The 27,813-nt window shown below is 50.4% G+C and overlaps 2 protein-coding genes across 7 annotated transcripts; one reads left to right on the plus strand and one right to left on the minus strand.

The window, feature by feature from the left end:
* Positions 1 to 129: 129 nt before the first annotated feature.
* LOC134563102 (zinc finger protein 3-like) lies at positions 130 to 11,349 on the minus strand. Its single transcript, XM_063420907.1, has 3 exons — positions 10,911 to 11,349; positions 2,507 to 2,585; positions 130 to 2,321 (listed from the first exon to the last, which is right to left on the minus strand). Exon 3 carries the CDS (start codon positions 1,922 to 1,924, stop codon positions 1,418 to 1,420), a length of 507 nt encoding a protein of 168 aa, XP_063276977.1. The 5' UTR covers positions 1,925 to 2,321; positions 2,507 to 2,585; positions 10,911 to 11,349; the 3' UTR covers positions 130 to 1,417.
* Positions 11,350 to 15,909: 4,560 nt separating this feature from the next.
* On the plus strand, positions 15,910 to 19,315 carry LOC134563088 (zinc finger protein 239-like). 6 transcript variants are annotated; one of them, XM_063420886.1, is made up of 3 exons: positions 15,997 to 16,020; positions 17,410 to 17,491; positions 17,677 to 19,315. In XM_063420886.1, exons 1-3 carry the CDS (start codon positions 16,012 to 16,014, stop codon positions 18,807 to 18,809), a joined length of 1,224 nt encoding a protein of 407 aa, XP_063276956.1. In that variant the 5' UTR covers positions 15,997 to 16,011; the 3' UTR covers positions 18,810 to 19,315. The 6 variants fall into 6 exon arrangements, with proteins under 6 accessions (XP_063276962.1, XP_063276956.1, XP_063276957.1 ...); XM_063420887.1 differs by lacking the exon at positions 15,997 to 16,020 and adding an exon at positions 16,056 to 16,212; XM_063420888.1 differs by lacking the exon at positions 15,997 to 16,020 and adding an exon at positions 16,064 to 16,246.
* The last annotated feature ends 8,498 nt before the right edge of the window (positions 19,316 to 27,813 follow it).

Below are 27,813 nucleotides of genomic sequence, written 5' to 3' on the forward strand. Positions count from 1 at the left end.
GCCCAAACGCGGTTCTCTCACCGTCGCGATCAGTTCCAGGGGTGTCATCAAATTCCATCAGCTAGCTGGTCTTTCTCTCGTCACACGGAGCACCAATTTATTGACCATTGATGGAGACGGGAAGACGGATTCAGTGATCACAATTCCTTTTTACTGGAATTTCCAAATGCTTATATACTATTCCAGGACGGCTAGTAATTTTTTGCTACAATAATCAGGTTAAACATCATACAGACTAAGTCACACATTTTACAACATATCTTGTTTGGAGAAGTTTGATTCAATCTTCTTTTCACATCAACAGACTTAATCCAATCTCCTGTAATCTTCAAAGCTCTGTTTGTTCTTGCCAAGGCATCTTGGTTATCAAACCGGCTATGTTAAGTAAGTCTGTAGTGCTCTCTGTCCTATGTACCCCAATAAATAGGGACAAGGACTGGGAATAGGACGTGAAACAAGGGACAGGACTGCAAATGGGGATAGGGACCAGGAATATGGGAATGGAACCAGGAATGGGACTGGAAATACGAGTCAGGAAGTGGGAATAATACAGGGAATGGGAAGAGCGACCAAGAATTGCACCAAGAGTACCAGACTGGGACTGGAAGTGGGACAGGAAATATGGGAGTGGGACCAGGAATGAGACTGGGAATGGAGAAAGGGACAGGATATGGGACCGGGGATGGGAATATGGAAATGGGACAGAGAATAACAAATGGAAATGCAGGACCAGCAGGGGGACCGGGAATATGAGAACAGGAACAGGGCAGGGAATATGGGACTGAGAACATGGCAAAGGCAAGCAGACAGAGAATATGGGACAGGGAATGTAAATGTACATGGGATCCGGACTGGGATGGAAGCAGGATGGGAGTGAGAGTGTGGTGACATGGAATGGGTAGGGTGCAGGAGGGGTGACAGCAGGGAGAAGGGCTTCCTGGACAAGGGAGAGTGGGAACCAGGATGAGAGGCCATGAAGTTCCACGGCAGAAGATCCTTGATCAGCTGCCCCAGAACCTCCATCAGGGTCTCCCAGTGCAGCTGGAACCACTCGGCCTGGGGTGCCCAAATCCCTGAGCAAGTCCCAAGTCCCTGCCAGAAACCCTCAACTCCCTCACACCCATCATCCCCCACATCCCTGTCCTCGTCTTAGTTCAACGTCTTGATTTTTACCCCAAGTTTGGGTGTTTTGAAAGGACAAAAGAAATTAAAAGAAAATCCAGGCCACGGGGAGTCAGGACGATGTAGAGCCCCCCAGCCAGGTATCTTCCCAATAAGGATCACTGGCACCAGGGATCACCGGGGGTCTGCCCACCGGGATCACTGGGGATCATCCAGTGCAGATCCTCCCATGGGGGATGGAGCTGGAGCAGCACACGAAGCTCTTCCCATACTCGGGGCACTCACAGGGATTCCCTTAGTTGCACTTGCATTGGTGTTGGGTCAAGGTAGAGCTCTGGCTGAAGCGCTTCCCACACTCCCCACACTCATAGGGCCTCTCCCCGGTGTGGATGCGCTGGTGGCTGAGGAGACAGGAGCTGGTGTGAAACCTCTTGCATTTCTCACACTCGTAGGGCCTCTCCCCAGTGTGGATCATCTGATGGCGCATCAGGTGGCACCTCCGGCTGAAGGTCTTCCCACACTCCCCACACTCATAGGGCCTCTCCCCGGTGTGTCTCCTCTGGTGGACAGCCAGGGTGGTGCTCCGGCTGAAGCTCTTTCCACACTCCCCACACTCATAGGGCCGTTGCCCTGTGTGGATCCTCTGGTGAATAGTCAGGTCAGAGCTCAACCTGAAGCTCTGCCCACACTCGGGACACTCATAGGGCCTCTCCCCGGTGTGGATGCGCCGGTGGGTGATGACACTGGAGTTGTGCTTGAAGCCCATCCCGCAGTCAGGGCAGCGGAAGGGCCTCTCCTCCATGTGACTCCCCTGGTGCCTGAGGAAACAGGTGTTGTTTTGAAACCTCTTCCTGCATTTATCACACTCATATGGTTGTTCTCCCGTGTGGGTTACCCAGTGGCAGATCAGTTCGGATCTCCACCTGAAGCTCTTCCCACATTTCGAGCACTTGTGGGCCTCCTCATCATGAACCTGCTTATGAACCCCCAGCTCTGAGCTCCAGCCTCCTCTCTGGCCCAGGGTGGACCTTTCCTCCTCACATCCCTGGGATCTGTGTTTGCAGCCTCTCCTATGCAGGATCTCCAGGGCTTTTCCTCCCGTTTGGATTCCTGCACCGTGGAGCCATTCAAAAATGCCTCTTCCATGAGGTTCTGCCGCGGGGATTTGTCCTCCCTGGTCCCCGTTCTCAGCTCCTTGTCTGGGGGAAGAAGGACAAGGAGAGGATGGGATTTGCCTCCATACCAGAGGGAAAGGGAAGGAGATCCCCCAATGCGTGCCCAGCAGGATGGTGTCAACAGCGGGGTTGTCCTGCAGCCGGGGGCCAGGCTGGGCTGGGAGATGGAGCAGGAGAGAGGGGGAAAGGGGCACTGACTTCCTCCTCACCTGCCTGGGGCTCCTGGGACATCTTCCTCTTCCTTGTGGAGTCCTCCTCCATCAGGCCAAGGTTTGGGAATGGGAAATCCTAGTTTGGGGGGAACACAAGGACTGAGCATGTTGGGTTTGATGGTTCCGCTGCAGAAGTGCAGCCGCAGAAGTTGGCGGCCCTTTCAGCCTCGGTGGGGCCAAATAAACTACATACCTACTTTAAAACTGACTTTGACTTTTAGAGTCTTCCTGTGGGTCATTTTGGTACCCTAGATGGGACCTTGTCTGCCAGCTGTAGGACTGACTGAGGAGCAGAGTTCCTAAGGTGCACCCCCAGGATTTTCCTAGGAAGGAATTCCACTTCTCAAGTCACTGACTGCAGGGACGACAATGACCTCCTGAACAGCAGAGAAACACTATGTATTTCTTTAAAAAGGGGGCCTCTGTAGAGACCACTGATAAGCCACAGAGAGATGTCTAAGCGCACAGAAAAGAAAGGGCCTTGATTGGTTTGGGCTTGCAAGCAACCATTGGCCAAATGTGCAGCAGCGGGAGAAACTGCTGACCGAGGGAAAGGCAGCGGGTGGGTTCGTTGACCGTTAATCAGCCGCTAGCAATTTTGGGGGAAGATTGAACTAATTCCTTTTTTATTGCTGCTATTTGGTTGTGTGTCGTGCTTTTAAAAGTTTGGATGTGTTTTCTGTTTGGTTCTGTGTGTGCCTGAAAGTTTGTGTGAGGTAACTGCAATTTTGGGAACTGTGCTGTATTTTGAGGTTATACTGCCAACTTGTGTCAAAAGTCATAATTGCATCAAACTACTGCTAAAGTTTTACTTTTCATAATTTCTTTTTACTGCATGTTGTTTTAGGGGTTGTTTACTGTTGTTTCCCAGGAATTCTGTTCTTAAGGGTTTTTGCATTCTACTTTGATGGAGTGCTTTCTAAAGAGATTGTTTGTTTTGAGTATTGCCTTTAGGGTTTGTTTGATGAAAGTGCCAGTTTTCTACGGTTGATGCTGTTTGTTTTAATGCTTTTGTTGTAAGTATTGCCTTTAGGGTTTGTGTGATAAATGCTGTTCTAGGTTAGTGCTGTTTGTTTTAATGTCCTTGTTGTGAGCATGATTTATTGTTTAGTGCGCCTTACCATGGATAATACATTGGTGATGGCTGTTCTAGCCATGGCAAGACAGAACCACTCCCCCAGGGTTTGGGCTCGACTCTTGGGAGTTTGTAACCCCCAAAAGTAATTGGGTGATAAGGGAGCCACCAGCACGTTTATTTAGAAGGACTGTATAAGACTTTGGCAGGGAATGTGGTTGTGTTAGACCGGAAGAAGGCTGCACCAAAAAGATCTGAACATCCAGAGGAACAGAAGGAGTGGGACCATCTGTCTCTGCAGTCAAGGGCGGCATCTAGCATGAGTATTGTTCCTTGAGTAGAAAACATAGTGCTTGTGCTCTGTGTGGGGGAACAGGGTGAAGGGGATTCTGAACTAGAGATTTTAGAGTATTTTTGTAGAAGATCACATGTCCCAGAGATTTGGAATGTAAAAGGAAAAGACTAGGAAAAGGCTGTGTGAGAGTGTGAGACGGGATTCGGGTGGAAATGAAATAGGAGAAGAAAATAATGGGATCAGGAGAGAGCAAGGAAATCCCTAGGACAAGCCCTCTGGGTTGTAAATTTATTTTTAGGGCAATCTACGGGAGATATCAGGAGGAAACTTCAGAAGCTCCGCAGACCAGAGGGAAGGAATTTAGAGTCTTTGGTAGATGAGGCATGGAGGATTTTCAGCAATCGAGAAAAATGATATAGGCAAGGGATGAGAAAATTAATCGTACTAGTAAAAGTAGAAAAGAAGGCAGAGACAAGAACCACCCAGGCAAGGATCATCCCAGGTGGCCGAGATCTGCAAATTACAGAAAATTTGGACACTGGACAAATGAGTGTCCTGAACAAAGGAGAAATGGGAAAGGAAACCAGGGAAGGAAGGTGGTGGTGGTGGCTCGCACAAAAAGCAGCTGAAGGGGACTGGAGGATCTTACCCCAGGAGAGCCACTGGTTGTAAAAAATATAACAGGGGAGGAAGGAAAGGAGGTGGAGCTTATGGTGGACACAGAGGCAACATTTTTGGTTTTAAATAAAGCTTTGGCACTGGTGGAGAACTATTATGTTAGAATGAGCAGAGCAATGGGCCAATCTGAAATAGCATACTTTTGCAAGCCATTAAAATACAAATATGGAAAACAGTGGGGCCTCCATAAATTTCTATACATGCCCAATTCCCCGGATTCATCCAAAGGAGAGATCTATTTGAGACACTAGAGGCAACCATTTTGTTTAAAAATGGAGAGGTTACTCTGGAGGTGAACGATCAGAAATATATAGAAGTATTGAGTTTAATACTGACAGCTACTGAGGCTAAAGAAGAAATTAGTGAGGAGAGACTGAACCAAGTGTTCCCAGGAGTATAGGCCTCCAATGTACGAGGAAGGGTGAGAAATGCATTTCTGATACAAATTAAGCTTAAGGAAGGAAAACAACCAATCAGAATCCAGCAGTAGTCCTTAAGAAATGAAGACAGAGAAGTAATTAGCCTGATAATTGAAAATTTCTTGCAGCTGAGGTTGCTGAAGGAGTGCAAATTTGATTTATAACACTCCTATCCTGCCCGTCTGCGAACCTGATGGGTCATACCGGATCGTGCAGGATTTACAGGCTGTTAACAAGATAACTGAGGATCTCTACCCCATGGTAGCTAACCCATACACCTTGTTAACGTGTTTAACACCAGAGCTGACTTGCCTTACTGTTTTAGATTTGAAGGATGACTTCTTTTGCCTCCCTCTCCACAGAGTCAGCCAGAAGATTTTTGCATTTGAGTGGGAGAATCCCAAAAGTAGACACAAAGCTCAGCTCACATAGACCCTTCTTCCACAAGGTTACAAAACAGTGCCACCTGTTTAGAGAACAACTTGCAAAGGATTTGGAATCCTGGGAAGCTCCACCAGGAGAAAGAAAACTGTTGCAGTGTGTGGATGTCATCCTAATAGCTATCCCGACAGAAGAAGGGTGCGTGGCTGGACAGTAAGCCTCCTAAACTTTTGAGGGCTTCATAGGAACAGGGTGACATAGAAAAGGCTCAGGTGGTAAAACAGAAGGTGATCTACCTGGGCTAGGAGATCAGTGCTGGGCAATCGACTCTGGGGAAAGAGCGCATAGAAATCAATCTGCCAAACCCCAAGACCCCAGACAGTAAAAGAACTGAGAACCTTCCTGGGCATGGCGGGATGGTGCAGACTGTGGATTTACAACTATGGATTACTCGTGAAACTTGTGTATGGGCTCATTACAAATGGGAGCAGAGAGCTCCAGTGGACAAAAGAAGCCACACAGGCCTTTGGGCAACTGAAAAAGGCCCTCATATCAGCTCCAGCTTTAGGACTTCCAGATGTGAGGAAACCATTCTTTGTGTTCTCTCACGAGAAACAGGGAATTGCCCTGGGAATACTGGCACAGGACCTGAGCCCATATAGAAGGGCAGTTGCTTATTTTTCTAAGCAGCTGGATGCAGCAGCTAAAGGATGGCCAGCTTGCCTCAGAGCAGTGGTCGCAGTTGTGCTGAACATTCAGGAAGTTCACCCTGGGCCAGAAAATGACTGTGCTGGTATTTCATACAATATGCTCAGTACTGGAAAGAAAGGGAGGCCACTGGCTTTCCCCACAGCAGGTCCTGAAATAACAAGCTAACACAGTAAAACAAGATGGTGTAGAGATAATGGTAACTAACATTGTCTTCCTAACCCAACTTCTTTCCTTACAGGGAACCAAGGAGAGCCACTTCATCATGACTGCCTGGAGACCATTGAAAGCACCTAATCCAGCCATTTGGACCTGAAAGACACCCCTTTAGATGCTGTGGAAACCTGGTTCACTGATGGAAGCAGCTATGTCATCAATGGAAAATGACATGCTGGGTACACAGTTACCACATCCAGAGACCTAATGGAATCAGGACCGCTACCTGCAGATACCTCTGCACAGAAGGCAGAAATAATTGCCTTAAACCATGTGTTAGGAGTTATCAAAAGGAAAGAGAATAAACATTTATACTGATTCAAAATGCATTTGGGGTAGTGCACACTCATTGAGACATCTGGGAAGAATGAGGACTGTTAAATTTGCAAGTGAAGAGCATTAAACATGCACAAGAAATAATAGAACTGCTGGAAGTGGTCCAACTGCCTGAGTAATTGGCAATCATGCACATTAAGGCACATCAGAAGGTGAGCTCAGAATTGGAAGAGGGTAACAAGCTGGCGGACAGAGAGGCAAAAGAAGCAGCAAAAGGTGAGGTGACAGTAGAAAGAGCCTTGATTCCCAATGGCCAAATCTCCCTAGAAGGTTAGCCAGTGTAAATAAAAAGGACAAAAGGCTAATTGAGGATCAAAAGGGAACATATAACCAGGAGGGATGAGCTGTTACAGCAGAAGGAAAACTGGTTATCCTCTCCCACTTACTATGGCCATTAGTAAGACAGGAACATCAGAAAACACACTGGGGAATTGAAGCTTTGTATAATTACTTGATTAGAAACGTCACTGCCAGGAACTTACATGCCAGTATCACTCAAGTGGCCTGGCAGTGTGAACTTTGCCTCCAGACTAACCCCAAAAATATCCCTAAACCAAACCTTGGCCAAATTGGAAAGGGCCATGGACCCAGTCAGCAGTGGCAAATTGATTTTTCGGAATTACCAAGAAAAAGGGGGTATTGATGTTTGTTGGTACCAACAGATGGCCAGAGGCTTTCCCCACCAGGAATGACAAAGCCCAGGAGGTAACCAAGGTGCTGTTGCAAGAAATAATACCGCACTTTGTAGTTCCAGCCACAATATCTTCAGATAGAGGACCACATTTCATTTCAAAAATAGTTGAACAGATCAGTCAGCATCTGGGCATAGACTGGGAACTTCACACAGCATACCATCCCCAGTCAAGTGGTCAAGTTCAGAAAATGAATCATTTGATCAAGCAACAAATTGTGAGGCTAAGGCAAGAGGTTCATTTGCCTTGGCCCCAGTCCCTCCCGTTAGCATTGCTGCAAATCCAAACTGAGCCCAGAACTAAAGACAAGCTGAGCCCCTTTGAAAGGCTTTACAGGAGACCATATGGTGTGCACAAAGGGATATCCACCCAAAATGGGGAATAAAGGCTGACTACTTATATGGTAGCCTTAGGTAAACAACTCAGAGAAATTGAAAAACATGTGGCTCGAACTCAGAGCAGAAAGCTAGATAGGCCAGTATATGACACACAGCTTGGAGATTATGTGTATGTCAAGTCTCTTACTGAAAAGGCTTTGGCGCCGCAGAGGGAAAGACTGTTCCAAGTGCTTCTCACCACTTTCACTGTGATTAAGATCCAGGAGCAGAACACCTGATTTCACCACTCTTGAGTAAAGAAGGCTCCTGAGGCCCCTTGGAAAGTAACACTGGGTGATAAAGAACTGAAACTAAAACTCACTTGAACAAAATAAGTACATTGCAGTTGGGAATGTTTTGTAATCTAAGCTGCAAGAATTTAATTGAGAAATTTGTTTTGTTTATAATCATAATAACAATCCAAGAACTGGGAAATAACCTCTGGCCAGAACAATGCTGAATGTTCTTAGTACCAAGCTTTTACTTGGCACACTGGATCCATGGGAGAATATTCTGATATAAAAGATTTAAACCTATCAACTGTAGTCATGCACAAAAACCAAGTATATGAAAAGCAAGAGTGGCAAAAACAAAGGTTATGGACACTCCAAGGGACTATAGGAGAAGAAATTAGAATAGGATGTTGGCTGATTAATGGAACCACTCATGAGAAAGCAATCCAAATCAGTGCTTCAACCACTGCCACAGACAAACACCGGGAGGTTTGTAGTTCTTCAAGTCAACTAGACTGTTGGTATAAGTTTACGTTTGTACAGACCTTTGAGGTGGTCTGTCTTTGGGCCATAATATTATTGGGCTCCCCTTCAAATTTAAAATAAATGCTACAGCTAGGCCCATTACAACTTATATCAGCACCCCAAACCCAAATCACACCACCTAGGTTTCGGCCCAAATTTTATGAAATAGGCACATATGTAATAAGGAACATGGGCCAACAGCAATTGTTGTCTAATCCAGAATGGTTCTCTCAAGTGTGTTGAATTACTAATACAAACTAACATCTCTGAAGCTCAAATGGCCTGCTCTTCCTTTCTAAAGACATCCTTTGAGGGCTGGACACCATGGTTGCAAAAGCAAGCATACACCAGGGGTAAAATGTGAAGAGATCTGACTAGAATATTAGGGACAGGGCTGGGAGTCCTAAAAGGAATTGATTCAGATATATTATTGAATAAATTGGCCACTGCAACAAGTGATCTAACAAAATTTAAACAACCCTTACAGTCATGTTTTTAAGCATTGGGGACCAGTCAGTGGCAGGTTTCAAAAGTGTTGCCAAGTTGGGAAAAAGCTGAGGACCAAGACCATAGGTTAATCATAGATGCACTTGCTATGGCTCACAGTAATGTGTCTTTGGCTTTTAGCTGTATGCAGGCACAATTATGGTTGCAATCGACAGCTGCTTTGATTATAAGAGAAGGAAGCAAAGGAGCCTTTCCAAGGGAAATCCAAAAAGCTGTCTGGGACAATGCTACTGATTTTGAAAAGAAATTTCAGTCTTGGTGGACGTTGGCAAACTTGACCTATGATCCAATTGCTAACATGGCTCCCGCTTTTGTGCTCACCATCTGTGGCATTGTGTGTGTTTGAGACCTGCATGTGCTTTTATAGAAATAGACAGGGATAATATGACTTTGCTTAGCAAGAATCATTCTAACCTCTGTATTTTTAACTTTGTTAAGATTTTAGGGTGTGACTTTCCGTATTTGGCACCAACTGTGTCTCACCAGCTAATTAAGTCTGACAATGGAAACATCACAGGATGAATGTTGGGATGAATCTCACTTTAGTAAAACAATTAATTGACCATCAGGACCTTGTGGAAATTCTAAACGGTATTCAGAAAACTGCAGAGAAAACTCTAATTACTGTCCATCACAACGCAAAAGAAATAAACAAGGTTCTGCAAAGAGTGAAACAAGATGCAAGTCACAATTGGTAGGACTCACTCTTTAGATGGTCACCCACTGCAACTGGGATCCTAAATACATTATGTCACCCCATCATTGTTTTACTAATATCAGTTGGTATGTTTAGTGCTGTCTTTTGTAATGCTTATTTGGATTTAAAAAGTGTTATAATGAATAAAAATATTAACCTCTTGATCACAGGTACATGGCAAGGCATTGAGACACACACATCTTGAGAACTGGAATTTGTACTAATTAAAAGAATTTACTGCCTTATTGAAAAAGCGGGACTGAAACATGACATTAGAAACTAAAGGATATTAATCATAGCAATTAGAAAGTATTAAGAATAGGTATTAAGATGAGGTGTATTGCTTAATATTTGCTGCCCTTTGTACTCTATTAGTTGCTTGAGAAGGGAAGTGACAGGACTACGTGTGAGAACAACAGAGAGGAATGCAAGGATGTCTGGCAAGGGGAACGATGCTTACCAAAACAGGAGACAAGAATACAAGATTACCAGAGATACTGAGATAATGAGGCTCCTCGGGCCCCAGGACCAGATAAGACTGGCCTTATAGCTTGGACTATGACCAAGGGATCAGTGACCAGTGCAAGGCAACGGGGTCAGAAGTTCATCTCAAGAGGAAGACTATTACCTTCATCCCGCAGACCCCCGAGACGACCACCAGAGACAACTGCGCAGGCACAAAGGGCTGATAAAATGATTAGCATACAAAGTGAAGAAGAGGGGAGGCTGGGAATGAATATGCATAGGGGTATTGCGAATCTTGATGCCTATGTAACATTGTAGAGGATAAAAGAAAACGCAAATGAGCGAGGGGTGCGTCTGCCGTTGCCGAGGTATCCCATGTACGTCCGGCCAAATAAACTACATACCTGCTTTAAAACTCACTTTGTCTCTGAGTTTTAGACCCTTTCTGCGTTGCACCCGGATGCTGCTCATGTCCAGGCTCCCCCACCCCTCGAGGCTGCCTGGGGTCTCCCAGCTCCGTGATCGCCCCTCTGCAGTTTCCCCGCTCCTGGGCTCCTGCCCGTCACTCCTGGAGATCCCCAAACCCGATGTCGCCCCTCTGCCCGCCGGTACCCAGCAATCTCCACATGGGAGCCCCCCAAGATCTCTCCAGGGCCATTTCTGGATCGGCTTTGGAGTCCTGTGAGATCCAAACATCCCCTGCCCCGCCCCCCCTCCCCCCCCCAAAGAAAAACCAAAAACAAACCCTCCAGGAGACCCCCCGATGGATTTGGGGCGAGCTCCCCCTCCCCGCTCACCTGCGGGTTCCGTGAGGCGATGCTTCCGGAGCCGGGGGAGCGGGGAAACCGCGTGCTGCTGGTGCTGCTGCTGCTCCCGCTCTTCCTGCCGCTCCTTCCCTTTCCTCCTCCTCTACTGTCTCTCCTCTTCCTGGTCCTCCTCTTCCCTTCCCCTCTTCCTCTATACCTTTCCTTCACCAGCTCCTCTCTCTCTTCTCTTCCTCCCGCTCCTCTTGCGATCGCAGCCCGGCCTGGGCGGTGCCAACACCCAAAAGCAGCCGCGCCCTGCCCTGCTGGACTCCCAAAGCTGCCCCGCCCCGCGCGGCACCGGGAGCGATCCTGGGCGCAGCGGGAAGGAACTGGGAGCGCTTTTCCTCCCAGTATGGCTCTTACTGGGAGCACTGGGAGGGAACTGGGAGCAAACAGCGCCCGGACGCAGCTGCAGCCGGCCCTGGGCGGGGCCAAGGCAGAGGGCGCGTTATGCAAATCTGGAATCGATCGCGCGCTGTGATTGGTGGGAATGGGGACAGGGAGCGGGAATGGGGGCAGGAACTGGGAATGAGACCTGGGATGGGACTGCGGATGGGAATATGGGAACGGGACAGGGAAGATTGAAACAGCGAGCGGAGAGAGAATGTGGGATGGGGAATCAGTGTTCCAAAGCGTTCCAGTGAAACACACACGGGGCTGCGAGCTCTGCAGCTGGGCCTCCCCTGGGCTGCTGCGGCCCAGGGCCCAAAGGCTGGAGCTGCAGCCTTGCTCCTGTGCCAAGAACAGGAGGCTCCTGCAGGCCCGTGTGCCCTGCATGGCCCCAGCAGCAGGGAGGGCTGTGAGGCACAGCGGGTGCTGGCAGGAGGGGCTGCTGTGGCCAGGTGGGGCCTGTGAGAAATGCCCAAAGCCTTGTGCTGTGTGCAGCTGGGCAAGGGCAGCAGCAGGGCTGAAGGGTTTGTGTGCCACAGGCAGCCCGAGGTGGGGAGCCCTCAGGGCCCCATGGGAGAGGCGGCCCTGGGGAACGGGACCAGGAATGGGACGGGACTGGGAATGGGGACAGAGACTGGGAATGAAACCGGAAATCAGAGCAGAAAGGGGACAGGGACCAGGGAATGGGGCGTGGAATAGGGGACTGGACTAGGAATGGGAACAGAGTCCAGGAATAGGGGACAGGGACTGGGACCAGGAATAGGACTGAGATCAGGAATAGCGTACAGGCACCGAGAATGGGACCGGGAATGGGGACAGGGAATGGGAATAGGAAATGAGACCAGGAATGGGAATAAGGACCGGGTACAGGGACCAAGATTGAGAGGAGGAATGGGACTGGGAATGGGAAAAGGATCCAGACATGGGACTGGGAATGTGGCCATGAATGGGGATAGGGACCAGGAATGGGACTGGGAATTTTGGGGAGGGATATGGAATGTGACCTGGGATGGGAATATGGGATGAGGACATGGAATATGGAAATGGGAACTGGAGAGAAAATATGGGATGAGGATTTAGGAAGATGTGACCAGGATTGGAAACGGGAATACAGAAACAAGAATGTGAATGGGAATATGGGAACAAGACTGGGAATATAGAAATGAAAATGTGGGACCAGTGGGGGGACCAGGAATATGACAGCAGGAACAGGACAGAAAACATGGGACTGGGAATATTGGAATGTCAACCAGACAGAGAATATGGAACAGGATCGGGAATGAGACTAGGAATGGGATCTGGACTGGGATGGGAGAAGGAGGGGACCAGGAGTGGGGCAATACGGAAAAAGGCAGGGGACAAGGGGAGTGACAGCAGAGAGAGTGGGATCCTGGACAGGGAACAGTGGGAACTGTGATGGGGGGACATGGGGACAGTTCCAGGGCAGGGGGTCTTGATCAGCTGCCCCAGAACCTCCACCAGGGTCTCCTGGCACAGTCGGAGCAGCTCAGCCTAGGGTGCCCAAAGCCCTGAGCAAGCCCTAAATCTCTGCCAGAAACCTTCAACTCCCTCACACCCAGCATCCCCCACAACCCCTGGAAGATCCCTTCATGTCCCCATCCATGTCTTAGTTCAAGGTCATGATTTTTACCCCAGTTTCGGGTGTTTTGAAAGGACAAAGAGAAATGAAAAGAAAATCCAGGCCAAAGAGAGCCAGAATAATGTAGAGCCCCAGCCAGGTGTCATCCCAACACGGATCACCGGCACCATGGATCACCAGGGCTCTGCACATCGGGGGTCACTGGGGATCATCCAGCACAGATCCTTCCCTGGGGGATGGAGCTGGAGCAGAGCACAAAGGTCTTCCTGAACTCCGGGCACTCGCAGGGGTTTCCTTACCAGTGCCTCTGTTGCTGTTTGGTCAAGTTGGAGCTCTGTGAGAAGCTCTTCTCACATTTAATACACTCATAGGGCCTTTGACATCGCAAAAAGCAGGTCTGGGATGTGCTCTGGTGCCTGTGACATCACAAGGAGCTGTGATGCTCTCTAGTCTGTGGGAAATGAAAAGGGATGGGGCTGGCTGTGATTTGTTTGGTGCCTGTGAAATCCCAAGGGCAGTGTCACAGTGGGGCCAGCTCTCCATGTCCCCAGCAGGTCACGCTGTCCAGTGCAGCCCGTGCCTGCGGTCACTGCACACACGGGGGAGGCTGGGCTGGATGGGGGTTGGGGCAGAAACGCAGCCCCCGGGACTGGGCTCTCCCCCTGCCTCTGGGGCCCAGGCCCTGGTGGGATTGCCTTGGGCAGGGCACGGGGCTGCTGCTGGGCCAGGGGGACAGGCCTTGCCCCCTGCCAGCTGATGCTCCTCTGATGCCTGTCCTACATCCCTGTGCCTCCTGTGCCTGCTGCTCCCTGCCACCTTCACTCCCTCCATCAAAGCCCCACTCAACCTCTTCACGGTGACCTCTGGAAAGAAAGAAAAAATGAAGGAAAGGGAAGTGTAGTCAGTGTACCCTGGCTGGATGGCAGGCACCCACCAAAGCTGCTCTCTCACTCCCCTCCAGAGATGGACAGGAGAGAGAAAACAGAATGAAGGCTTAATGGCTTGAGATAAGGACTGGGACAGATCACTCAGCACATGCCATCATGGGGAAAACAGGTTTGAAATTAGAGACATTAATTAAATTTATGGCTATCAAAATCAGAGGAGGATAGTGAGAAGGAAAAGAAAGCTTTTGAAACACCTCCTGCCCATCCCTCCCTCCTTCCCAGCTCTACCTCCTCCTCCAGTGGGTGCAGGGAGAACAGAATAGGGGTTCTGGTACCATGTTTTCTCCTGCTGCTCAGGGAGAGGAGTCGTTCCCCTGCTATGCCAGAGCTCCCTCCCGGTGTCACTTCTCCATGAACTTCTCCAAGGTGAGTTCATCTCATGGACAGCAGTTCTTCACAAACTGCTGCAACGTGAGTCACTCTTGCATGGGCTCACAAGTCCTACCAGGACCCTGCTCCAGTGTGGGCTCCTCTGTCCACGGGTTTGCAGGTCCCTGCCAGGTCCCTGCTCCAGCACAGGTTTCTCATGGGGTCACAACCTCTGCTCAGGCATCCGCCTGCTCCAGCACAGGCTCTTGCAGGCACTGCAGGTGCATCTCTGCACTCTGTACCCTCCATGGGCTGCAGGGGCCCAGCTGCCTCAGCACGGACTGCATCACACAATCTCAGGAAAATCAGCTCCAGCACCTGGAGCAGCTCCTGCCTCTCCTTCTGCCCTGCCCTGGGTGTGTGCAGAGTTGTTCCTCTCACATGTTCTCACCCTGCTCTTCCCTGGTCACAGTTACAATGACACCATAATCCATTTCTTGTTCTTAATCAGTTATCCCAAAGGTGTTTTCACCATTTCTAACTGGCCCAGCCTTGGCCTGCGGCCGGTCCATCCTGGAGCCGGCTGGCGTTGCCTCTGTGGGACACAGAGGAGCAGCTGCTTCCAGCAGCCTCTCACAGAAGGCGCTCCTAGAGCCTCCCCTTAGCAAAATCTGGCCATGCAAACCTAGTATAAGTATGGTAGGGTTTTTATTAGCATCCTTAATTCTTATTGCTATTATTTACTTTTTTGTAATAATATTACAGGTATTATTATTATTCCTACTCTTTATGAATAGTGGCTAATGACTATAATAATAGTAGAACTTGAAACAAATTCCTTAGTTGCAAGTAGAAGTTGCAATTTTGGCAGCTGCTTGCCCTGCCCTGTTCTGTGTCATTGCTCGGTGTGAAACAGCTGCTGCCAGGGCTCCCCATTTCCCTGTTTTGGAAAATTCGATGGCATTGCTCACATGTCAGAAAGAGAGGGCTCATTCCAATCAAATGGATTGCCTGACCTCTTCTAGTCCCAGTGTTCAAAGCTTCTTTTCTAACCTTGGTGACTTTCTCAGCTTCCATTCATATTTGTTATTTTATACCAAAATGTTCTGGGATGTGATTTTGCAAGATTCTGTAATCCGCTGTCTCTTTTGTTCTTGGATTTCTTAATGGTGTGTCAGGACTGAAGGCAGCATTTTAGGTGCGAAGCCTTCAGTGTGAGATAGGATTGTCTCGGCAGCAGCTGGATTTGCAGATCTAAGCAGAGCTAGCAAAGATTCCATGAACTGAATATTCTGTCTGGTTGCGGAAGCCGCAGTGCCCGGCTCGAGGGAGGTGCGGTGGGAGGTGCGGGTTGTGCAGGACTCCGGTGGGCAATGGCCGGAGCCCCCGGCAAGGGGCCGGCAATGGACACTGGCCCTTTGCAGAGCAGGGGCTCGGGGCCCTGCGGCGCCGGGCGGTCGGTGCCCGGTGAGCCCGGGACTGTGCGGGAGCCGGGAAGAGCGAGAGAGCCCGGGCCAAAGATCAGCACCGGGGCAGGCACGGTCTGGGAGGGGGCACAGCCCGGGGGGCCCGCAGAGCCTCCCTGCTGCAAAGCCGCACCTGCGACAGCGGGGCAGCTGCTGGGATCTGTGGGGCAGGGAGGAGGCGGGGGCGGGCGTTGCAAGCGCCTCCTTTGGGGCAGGAATTTGTCCCGATGCGGGGGAATATCCCGTGCCCCCAGCGGGTGGGAGCAGCCGAGAGCCCCGCCCTGCCTATCCCGATCCGTCCCGGCTCCAGTCCCGCTCTTCCCGCGGGCTGCGAAGGGTTCAGCTAACGGGGCAGGAGGAATGGGGAGGGTGGAGCGGTGATGGACAAGGTAGGGGAGAAGGCCTGGAAGGATTAAGAAAAGGAGGAAGGGGAGGGCTGAAGGAGGAACAGGAAAAGGAGTGGGAGGAAGAGCTGCGATCGAGGAGGAGAAGGAGCAGGAACTGGAAGCGAAGAGATCGCGCGTTCCAACCTGCCCGCCCCCTGGGGCATTGTTTCCCCCCCGCTCCGCGGTATCTCGCAGGTAACCGCGGAGGAGGAGCTCGCCCAATTATCCGGTGGGATCCGTGGGAGGGTATTTTGGGGAGTGTGTTGGGTTGAGAGAGAAGGAGGATGTTTTGAGCTTGAGGGATTCCAAAGCTAAGCCGCAAATGCCCTTTGGGGAGATGTTAGGGGTGTCCTGGGAGGTTGTTTTTTCGCGGAGGTAGGCAGGAGAGGGGAGAACATTGGGACACCGAAGAGAGAGGAGACCCCCAGGATTCAGCCTGGGGAGAGGAACACCCTGGTGAGAGGAAACCCCTGGAGCTCCCCACATCCTGAAGCAGAGTCAGGGGAAGTGTGAGCACTGGGACCCCAAGAACCCTGGCGTTGCTAAGTGGGAGCCCAAAGAGGGGGAGGCAGGGAACTCCCAGGGGCTGCAGGGAACCCCCAGCAGCAGAGAGAAGGGGGAGCCCCAGAAGCCCAAGGTCAGAAGGGCAGAGAGGGGGGACCGTGGGGATTCCTGGGATCCCTGATGGCCTGGAGAAGGTGGGGACGCCAGAGAGCAGGACCCTGAATATATGCAAGATCCCCAGAAATCCAAAGTGGAGAGACCAGAGAGGGGGAATGTTGCCCGGAACGCAATAATCAACCACACAGAGGCAGAGGTCTTCAGTGAAAGCTGCTCCCCACCGAGAAAAAGAGAGTCAGCCTGTTTATTTCTTTCCTTTTATAATTTTGTGGGTCTGGAAGCACATTGGCTCTTGGGGTTAGTACCCTTTCACCCCACTGGCCATGCTAGCTGTCAACTAACATTGTTTTCAGGCTGGAAATATGTAAGCAAAGGACAGTGAACAAAAACAAGAAAGGTTGTTTATGTTCCAAAGCGTGAGAAAGTGAAAGACTGACCCTTAATATTGCAACAGTAGCTAAAGAACTGACTCCATCTTACAAGCAAGTAGAAGGCTTTAAAAAATCTCAGAAAAACCAGGGCAACAGGGGAAGTCCTGGAGAGGTTTTTTTTGGGATGATCACGATCCATCCATGTCTTGTGGGAGCTCCCTCTGGGTATTTCTGAGGGTTTTTTCAGCTAAATCTTGGTGGTCTGGAGTATTTTTGGGCTGAATCTTGATGGTCTGGACATTTTTACGGACACCAAATGTCTGGTGACTCCTGGAGATGGGCTTGGGCAGAAGGAATCCCCAACGAAACACTCTCAGCCCTTGTTTTCCCCCCAAACTAGGATTTCCCATTCCTAAACCTTGGCCTGATGGAGGAGGAGCAGGCCACAAGGAAGAATAAGATGGCTGGGGAGCTGCAGGCAGGTGAGGAGGAAGTCAGTACCCCTTTGCCGCTCTCTGCTGCTCCATCTCCCTCCTCAGCCTGGCCCCCAGCTGCAGGACAACCCCACTGCCAACGCCATCCTGCCAGGGGTGCATTGGGAGATCTCTTTCCCCTTCCCTGTGGCATGGAGGCAAATCCCATCCTCTCCTTGTCCTTCCTTCCCCAGACAAGGAGCTGAGGATGGAGACCAAGGAGGACAAATCCCCGCAGCAGAACCTCATGGAAGAGGCCATTTTGATTGGCTCCATGGTGCAGGAGTCCAACAGGGAGGAAAAGCCCCGGAGATCCCGCACGAGGACTGGCTGCAAACGCAGATCTCGGGGATCTGAGGAAGATAGACCCACCCTGGGCCAGGGAGGCAGCCGGAACTCTGAGCTGGGGGTCCCTGAGCAGCTTCACAATGGGGAGAAGCCCCACAAGTGCTCAAAATGTGGAAAGAGCTTCAGACAGAGATCCTCCCTGATCCACCACTGGAGAATCCACATGGGGGAGAGACCCTACGAGTGTGATAAATGCAGGAAGATATTTCCCACCAGCTCCCGTCTCCTCGTGCACCAGCGGATTCACACAGATGAGAGGCCCTTCCGCTGCCCTGACTGCGGGATGGGCTTCAAGCAAAACTGCAACCTCATCACCCACCGGCGCATCCACACTGGGGAGAGGCCCTACGAGTGTGGGGAGTGTGGGAAGAGTTTCAGCCAGAGTGCCAACCTGATTGCCCACCAGAGGATCCACACTGGGGAGCGGCCCTACGAGTGTGGGGAATGTGGGAAGAGGTACAGGTATGGCTCCCACCTCCTCTACCACCAGAAGGTGCACACAGGGAAACGGCCCTATGAGTGTGAGGAATGTGGGAAGAGCTTCAGTGGCAATTCCCACCTACTTCGGCATCAGAAGGTCTATACTCGGGAACGGCGCTACAATTGTGGGGAATGTGGGAAGAGCTTCAGAGACAGCTCTGGACTCATTACCCACCGGCGCGTACACACCGGGGAACGGCCTTACACGTGCTTGGAATGTGGGAAGAGCTTCAGCGTTAAGTCCAATCTGACCTCCCACCAGAAGATCCACACTGGGGAATGGCCCTACGAGTGTTCTGAGTGTGGGAAAAAGGCTCGGAGCAGTTCGGATCTCCTCAAGCACCAGCGCACACACACAGGGGAGAGGCCCTTCCGCTGCCCTGACTGCGGGAAGGGCTTCAACCGCAACTTCAGCCTCCTCACCCACCAGCGCATCTGTAAGAGACGGTCCGAAGATCCCTCATCTGCCTCACGATTGTCAAACAAGGACAGAGGCTGAGACCCCAAGGACCCTAAAACCACAACACAGGAGTTCTGGCCTGACTGAGGTGCGATCCAGGTTTCTCCCACAGGTGCATTGACTGGACCAAGATGTCCCCTGGGAACCTGTGCAGAAAGAATAGGACTGTCAGGGTATTTGAGCCGTGTTTGCTGAGCTGTGCTCTGGACTGGTCTGTCCTGTACCTTTGCTGTTCCACCAAGCGGAGTGAGAAAGATTGCATTGCTCATGAGATCTACCACCCTTCCTGGCAAGCTGCCCCTCACCTCAAAAAGAGACTGTAATAAGTCCCCACAACTTTACCACCTCTGAGATCCCCCCAGCAGACAGGACAGATTTATTGGCGCACGCCACAAGGACTGTGAATGTGGTCTATTGTCTCTGTGCCACAAGGACTCACATCTGCTGTCAGTAGCTATAACCCCCCTTCTTGTCTCTCTCTCTCTCTCTCTCTTTCCTTTATCCTCTATCGCAATAAAAGATGCATTGATTTTAGTTAAAATAAATTCTCGTTGCCTCTTTTTGCACTCTGAAATTAAAACGAACCATCATGATCATCTATTGGATCATGACAGCATCCACACCCAGGAGAGGCCCTTTGAGTGTCCTGCGTGTGGGAAGAGCTTCTCAGGAAGCTTTCACTTGACCAGAAACCAAGACAGCCACCGATAAGGGAAGCCCTGTGAGGGCCCCGACTGTGGGAAGAGCTTTTTCCGCTGCTCCAATTCCATCCCCCCTCAGAGGACCCCCATTGGGCAGAGCTCTGGTGTCCCACATTCCCTGTGATCCATGTTGGGAAGACACCTGTCTGGTTTTCTCCACATCCTCCTGATTCCCTGTAGGCACCTGGATGAAGGCAGAGGCAGGACATCCATGTGTACAGAGACTAACATCAGAAATTGATTGGGAAGAGGAGATTAGTTGACTTTAAACTCCAAAAAAGTCTCACCTGCTCTGTTGAGTCATTTCTTCTGAAAGCATCAAGCAGCTCTGGATGATCTTGGAGCCTCCCATGGCACAGCATGGCTGCTTTTGGGGTGTCAGCACCTGCCCAGAGCTGCGGATGGGGCCTGTGGGGGCAGCTGGGGCCATACTGGTGGTGCTGGGAGCCCCCCAGCTGGGAGCCAAGGGAACTTGGATGAGCAGGGAGCATGGGAAGGGAGAGGCAATGGGAAGATGCTGCTTGACCCCGCATCCCCCGAGGGGGCCTTGGAGACTTTGAGGACTGTCTCTGTGCCCCACCCCCAGTTCCCCGCAGTACCTCCGCTGCTGCGCCCACGCTTTGCCCCAGTTCCTGTTGCAGCTTCCCGATGTGACCAGGCAGGAGTTTCAGTCATACCCTCAGCTCCTCCTCCTCCTCCAGTGACACCAGGGGGGACACCGTGGGTCAGCCCTTGAAGGGACTGCGGGGTTGCAGTAGCTCCTGGAATACCCCTGATGTGAGAGCTGGGGGTCCCAGGAGGCTGCGGTGAAAATTTGGGGGGTGGGTGCTCATTTGAGGGTCTCTAGAGTGGATCATGAAGTCCCCTCCCATCACTGCCAAGTCACCCTCCAGCCCATGCCTCAGTTTCCCCCTCACTCTGCAAGGACCACCTGGAGCCAATGTTCTGAAACTGGTTTATTTAGGGCAGGGGGTTTTGATTTAGGCTACTGAGATGGCCTGGCGACCCAATAGGGTGGGCCAGGGTGTGTCCACGGAGGTCATCCTCTGGAGAAGTGTCCCTGGAAGGGACCCCGGCACAGCAGGAGAACAATTCCTCTCTTTGAGCAACAGGAGAAAACATGGGATGAACTGACCAGAACTCCCATTCCCTGTCTCCCTGCACCCACTGGGGGAGGAGGTAGAGCTGGGAAGGAGGGAGGGATGGGCAGGAGGTGTTTGTAAAGCTTTCTTTTCCTTCTCACTATCCTCCTCTGATTTTGATAGCCATAAATTCAATTAATGTCTCTAATTTCAAATCTGTTTTCCCCATGATGGCATGTGCTGAGTGATCTGTCCCAGTCCTTATCTCAAGCCATTAAGCCTTCATTCTGTTTTCTCTCTCCTGTCCATCTCTGGAGGGGAGTGAGAGAGCAGCTTTGGTGGGTGCCTGCCGTCCAGCCAGGGTACACTTCCTTTCCTTCATTTTTTCTTTCTTTCCAGAGGTCACCGTGAAGAGGTTGAGTGGGGCTTTGATGGAGGGAGTGAAGGTGGCGGGGAGTAGCAGGGACAGGAGGCACAGGGATGTGGGACAGGCATCAGAGGGGCCCAGGCAGCTGGCAGGGGGCAAGGCCTGTCCCCCTGGCCCAGCAGCAGCCCTGTGCCCTGCCCAAGGCAATCCCACCAGGGCCTGGGCCCCTGAGGCAGGGGGAGAGCCCAGTCCCAGGGACAGCGTTTCTGCCCCAACCCCCATCCAGCCCAGCCTCCCCCGTGTGCGCAGTGACCGCAGGCACAGGCTGCACTGGACAGCGTGACCTGCTGGGGACATGGAGAGCTGCCCCCACTGTGACACTGCCCTTGGGATTTCACAGGCACCACACAAATCACAGCCAGCCCTGCCTCTTGTCATGTCCCACGCACTAGAGAGCAACACAGCCAGCCCTGCTTTTTGTGACATCACAGGCCCTGTGCGTATATTAATTGTGGGAAGAGCTTCTCCAGCCGCTCTACTTTGACCCAAAGCCAAAGGAGACACGACTAAGGGAATCCCTGCGAGTGCCCTGAGTTCAGGAAGACCTTCGTGCGCTGCTCCAGCTCCATCCCCCATGGGAGGATCCGCGCTGGATGATCCCCAGTGACCCCCAGTGGGCAGAGCCCTGGTGATCCGTGGTGCCGGTGATCCATGTTTGGAAGACACCTGGCTGGGGGCTCCACATCCCCAGGCTCCTCATGGCCTGGATTTTCTTTACATTTCTATTTGTCATTTCAAAACACCCAAAATCAGGGTAAAAACAAATATGTTGAACTAAAACATAGATGGGGACATCGTACAGATATGGCCATGGACACTGACACGGGGGCATCTTCCAGAGGACGTGGAGAGGCAGGGTTTAAGAGAGTTGAGGGCTGCTGGCAGGGACTTGGGGGTTTATTTTAATTCTCACTAACCTGTTTTGATTTTGATAGCAATAAACAATTAATGTGTCCAATTTAAAACCTGTTTTGCCCATGATGGCATGTGCTGAGTGATCTGTCCCAGTTGTTATCGGAAGCCATGAAGTCTTCATTCTGTTTTCTCTCTCCTGTCCGTCTCTGGAGGGGAGTGAGAGAGCAGCTTTGGGCTTCTCACGCCAAGCAGCTCCGGCTGTGCTGGGAGACTCTGGGGGAGGTTCTGCGTCAGTTTATCAAGGACCCCCTGCCCTGGAACTGTCCCCATGTCCCCCCGTCCCAGTTCCCGGTGTCCTCTGTCGAGGATCCTCCTCTCCCCGCTGTCACTCCCTTGCCCCCGGCCTCTTCCCGCGCCGCTCCTCTCTTGGTCCTGTCCTGCTCCAATCAAACTGTGGACCCTATTCACGGTCCCAGCCCGGTATTCCCGGTCCCTGTCCCTATTTACGCTCTCATGTCCCCATTTACGCTTTATTCCTGGTCCTTGTTCCCATTCCCGCTCCCTGTCCCCTCTCCATGCAACCCGCCGCCATCGCTCCGAGTCCCCCGGCTCTCACGTGACCTGGGTAACCCCGCGCCGCTCCCGCCCACCAATCACAGCGCGCGATCGATTCCAGATTTGCATAACCACGCCCTTTAGCTCGGCCCCGCCCAGCGCCGGCTGCAGCCGCCTCCGGGCGCTGTTTGCTCCCAGTTCCCTCCCAGTGATCCCAGGAAGAGCCAGACTGGGAGGGAAAGCGTTGCCAATTCCTTCCCGCTGCTCTCAAGGTCGTTCGCAGTGCTCTCAGTATCCCTCTCAGTGCCGCGCGGAGCGGAGCTGCTTTGGCAGCCCCCCAGAGCAAAGCGCGGCTAATTTTGGGTGTCGGCACCGCCCTGGGCGGGCTAGGAGCGGAGGAGAAGTGAGAGGAAGAGCAGGGACAGAGGAGGAGACAAAGTAAAAGCAAGAGCAGCAGGAGGAGGAAGAGGAGGAGCAGGAGGAGCAGCAACAGCACGCGGGACAATATCGTTGCCCCCCCCCCCCACGAACCCGTAGGTGAGCGGGGAGGGAGAGCCTGCCCCTAATGCATCGGGGAGAAGGGGGTCTCCGGGTGAGATTTTTTTTAGGGGGATGTTTGGATCTTGCAGGACTCCAAAGCCGAGCCGGAAATGGTCCTGTAGGGATCTCGGGGGGTCCCAGGTAGCGATCGCCCGGTACCGGCGGGCAGAGGGGCAATATCATGTCTGGGGATCCGCGGGAGAGCACGAAGGGAACACGGGAGCCTGGAGTGGGGACAGTCCTGGTTCAACCAATCACCATGGCTCACCGCCCTAATTTTCACCCTGATAGGTCCACTGGCAATGTTGTTTTTAGCTCTCGCCTTTGGACCATGTCTGCTAAACAAGCTGGTCTCATTTGTTCAAACCCGCCTGGAACAGGCCAACATTCTTTCTATTTATAGGCCAACAACAAATGCTGTAAACCGAACTGTGAGCATTGTCAGTCTTCAAGTTTGCCTAATCAGCCTCGCAAAATTTACTCAGATTTTCCAAACCCCTTCCCCTTATTAAGTTACTACTCTGTACCCCATCTTAATACCTATGTTTATGACTACCTCATTTTTTGTGAGGGGGCTGGGGGAGATGTGTGTGATAGATAAGGACCCGGAAGATCTCGGATGTCACGGAAAGATAAGGACCCTCCGCCCCCCTCTGATGTAGTAAAGTCCCCTTTGACTATTTAACACCACAAGGTAAAGGAGTAAACGCCATTTTGGACCATCCATCATATTGATGCCAGTGTGTCTGTGGACCGAGTAACCCGGGAGAGGCCGGGTTGCCGTGCTGCTTTCTGGAACCCAGGTTGCCTTGCCTTCTATCGGAAGGCAACACTTCTGTTTGTTTACTTGTTTGTTTTTTTGTACTACTGCATTTGTATTTTTAATATTCATAGTAAAAACCTGTTATTCCTATTCCCATATTTTTGCCTGAAAGCTCCTAATTGCAAAATTGTAATAATTTGGAGGGAGGGGTTTTTTTACATTCTCCATTCCAAGGGAAACTCCAGTTTTCCCTGACAGATAGATACCTGTGTGAAAAACGTGAGATGATTAATTCATGTTCTTATGATAAACTGGAAAATTATAAAGCTGTATAAATTTATATCAGGTAAAAGTCTATGTTTCAGGAGGTTTCTGCAGCAGATGGTGAAACTGACCACCCTGAAAGTCAGGCGTCTCCATTCAGAAGGGAACAAAAGACTTTGTAGCCTTCTCAAGTATTGGGAGGGGACCTGTTGAGATGAGCCGGATCAGCAACTCACACCTCGGGAGCCACTTTCACAGACCATCAAGCAATATCACCCATATCTCGAACATTCATCAACTATAAGGATCCATAAAAACTGAATATTAACACATGGACTTGGGAGGGGAGCTCTTTTTCAATCTGACCGGAGACGAATTTGGGTTTGAATAACTAACCAAGAAACAAAGGGAAGTATGGGGAAATATTGCCAGAGGCAGAATAAAGAGTATAAAAACCGAGCCTCGAACATGGCAAATTCGTGAACCCAGCTAGAGACACCGGCTGCCAGGTCCTGTGTCTCTGGGGTCACCCTTGACTCTACTTTTCCCGGGAGAACTTCTGTCAAGTAAGTTTCGCTGTTCGTGGGGTTCGTATTGTTTTGTTTTTATTGTCTGAAATTGTTATAATTTGATTCTAAATTTTGTGATTTGGATGTTAATAAACCAAACTATTGAATTTGGCAATAAATTTGTCCTGGCGTTTATAACACCTGTCTTTCTAAACCAAGGGGCAGTGTCTCTTTGGCTGCTGCCCCACCGCTACTGACTGCTTCCCAAAGCTCTTTTCTGATTGCCTCCTGTTATAAACGCCAGGACAAATTTATTGCCAAATTCAATAGTTTGGTTTATTAACATCCAAATCACAAAATTTAGAATCAAATTATAACAATTTCAAACAATAAAAACAAAACAATACGAACCCCACGAACAGCAAACTTACTTGACCGAAGTTCTCCCGGGAAAAGTAGAGCCAAGGGTGACCCCAGAGACACAGGACCTGGCAGCCTTGTCTCTAGCTGGGTTCACAAACTTGCCCACCTAAAGACCCAACTTAAATACACTTAGTTTCCCCCTCGGCAACTTTCCTCCCATTGTTTCTCTAATCATCGACCATTAACTTTATTTACATTAAATCCCGAAAGGGTCCCCGGGCACATTCAAATGCTAATGTCCAGAGTTAGTCCTTGCTTTGAGTAACTGTCGTAGAGGTGTGTGATGACCGGTGTAAGTCCTCGCTGGCACGTCTTTGCTGGCACGTAGCGTTTGACCTGTTGCGAGTCCCGAAGAGTTGAGCTGCACGTAGGCAGGGGCAAGTCGTTCTCACCTTCCATTTTTGGAACCCGGAAGATCAGGGAGGTGCTTTACAGAAATTCATACAATATATATCACAGTTCCCAATCTATAATTATTTATAAAACATGAATTAAATAACCATATTTCCCACACCTCCCATAAGGATAGTTCGAAAGCCACATTTACACCTGTAATAAGACCCTTATCCCGTGCCCATTGGATCATATTCCTTAATATGGAATCGTCACATTTTTGACCTCTCACAGAGATAATATACTGGAGGAGTTTTAGGACAGCTTCTTGCTCTTTGTCCAACCCCATCTTCCTCCCCCACTGCTCACCTTATCAGGGCGAGTTTTTGCACTTCAGTCTCAGCCTCAGTACCAATTCAGCCCCAGCCTGTCTTTCTGCAGCTCTTCTCCTCCCACCTTCTTGGCAAGGCTTCCTGCCGGGGCAGCAGGGATTCTTTGGTCGGCTTTCCCACTTTTTCTCAGCTTCTTCTTTCCACTGCAAGCAGTATATGAGAAATATGAGAATCCCTGGCCTCAGGTGCCAGTTATTGCAGGAGATCAAGAATGGGACATTACGCCATGATCAATATGATCAAGTGAAGCCATTTATTACACAGTTCTATACATCGTCATACTTTTTAAGTTCTTTTTTTTTAAAGTTCTTTTCAGCTCACACAGCCCCTCATCCTGTCCCCAGAATCCCACTCCTGGTATCCCTTGTCCCTCTCTGCAGTCCCCCCTCCAAAATCTCCAGGCCTCTGGGAAGAGCCCAAAGGGATGGAAGTGCCTAAAATGCCACTGAAGTGCCCATACTGCTCCTAGGTGTGGATGTTGCTGTCCGCAAACCTCTCTTGGTCAGTGCCATTGGGGCTGGGAAGGGGTTTATGGGATCCTGAGGGGATTGGGCAGAGGTTTTGGTGGCTCTTGGGGGGCATTTGTGGTACTGGGGATGGCTTTAGGGGTCTTTGAAGGCCTGTGGAGGATTGTGTGGCTTGGAACGAATTTGTGTGGGTCTTAGGAGAGATGAGAAAGAGTTTTGATAGCTATCATGGCCATCTATATTGCGCAGGGTAGTTGGGGGGGAGTGGGGCTGACAGCCAGGATCTGTGGGGTTGTTTGATCTTTGGGGCTTGGAGTGGCTGTGGAGCGGGGAGGGGGTTTTAAGCCAGCCATGACAACCCCAGAGCTGCAACCAGACCCTGCTCACAAGGTGCTGCCGGGGCTTGATGTTGGGGTTTGTCTTCCTGACACCATGGGAGTGAGGGGGGATCCCCAGAGGCTGTGTGTTTCTCCCCAGACCATGTGTGACCCTCCCCCCATCCAATGTTACCCCCTTTTCCCTCCCCACAGGGCTTCTGACCCAACTCGTATTTCCCCTGGGAGAGAATTTGGGGAGGGGGCAGAGGGGGTGCCCAGCCCCCACCAGGGGATGACCCCACCCCAGCTTCTTTGTTTAGTACCAAGCTGGGCTTGGGGCCAAGGGAGGAAGAGGATGATGGGAAGCAGATCCTGCAGGTGGGACAGTGCTTGGGGTCAGGGCAAGGTCCTGCCCTGCACACCTGGCTCAGGTGTGACCCTGCCCAGGGTAGGGAGGAGGATGTTCCCATCCCCACTGATCCTACCCCAAAATCCCACTTTAGGGATCCCTCACCCTTCTCTGCAGTCCCCCCTCCAACATCTCCAGTCCTCTGGGAGGAGCCATGATGCCGGTATAACTTAGATCAATGTTACAAGATGCTTCTATTTCTTGAGTTATAAGATATTAATATAACCTTATATATCTATATAACCTGATATATCTATATAACCTGATATCAATATAACCTAAATCATGACTTTTTATATATCTATATCACCTTATTCCCATATAACCTGATTCTTAGCTTTTTTTACCTAGATAACCTGAATCATAAATTGTATACCTATATAATCTGATATAAATAACTTTTTATGCAATGTAATGGCGAGTAAATGGTTAACTAGGTGCTTAATGCTGAATAGACAAAAAATGAGGAAAAACATTCAGCAGGTGGATAGCTTTAGGGATAGATTAGTACTAATGAGAAAATGGCAAGTGCAAAGCCAATTATCCACAAAACAAAGAATTTAGGCCAGTTAGGACCAGACAGACCAAGGAACACCATAACTGCACATGGTCCAAAGACATCATTGAAAAGTTCAGATGCGAAGAAGACCCTGGAAGCTTTCATCAAAGACCCCCGATGACCCCTGAATTGGAGAGATGCAAGCGCAGTGCAGAAGAACTATCTAATAACCATGAGATCATATTATGTAAATTAGTTCTCGAATGTCCTGCTTTAGGGCAAATTCAGGAGGAAACCTTCAAATAGGAGCCCTCTGGGAATCAAACTCAAATAGCCTCTTCCCCAATTGGTCTGGGAAAAGAATCTCCTTCGAGAAAAGTGGAAAAAGCTATTTATTTAACAAACAAAGTGCCCAAAAGCACAAAAATTTGATAATATGAAACAATAAAACCTCTCATCCCTCGTAGGTGAGATGGCAAACTCAGAAAGCCCTTGCAGGTGACCAGA

This window comes from Prinia subflava, chromosome 33, assembly GCF_021018805.1.
Source record: "Prinia subflava isolate CZ2003 ecotype Zambia chromosome 33, Cam_Psub_1.2, whole genome shotgun sequence".
Classification (NCBI taxonomy): domain Eukaryota; kingdom Metazoa; phylum Chordata; class Aves; order Passeriformes; family Cisticolidae; genus Prinia; species Prinia subflava.

What these genes read in the sequence shown, in the direction of transcription:
- LOC134563102 (XM_063420907.1), bottom strand. Translation starts at nt 1,924, where the DNA reads ATGGAGGAGAGGCCCTTCCGCTGCCCTGACTGCGGGATGGGCTTCAAG.
- LOC134563088 (XM_063420886.1), top strand. An exon ending in GGCTGGGGAGCTGCAGGCAG is followed by an intron (nt 17,492 to 17,676) that starts GTGAGGAGGAAG and finishes TTCCTTCCCCAG; the next exon opens with ACAAGGAGCTGAGGATGGAG.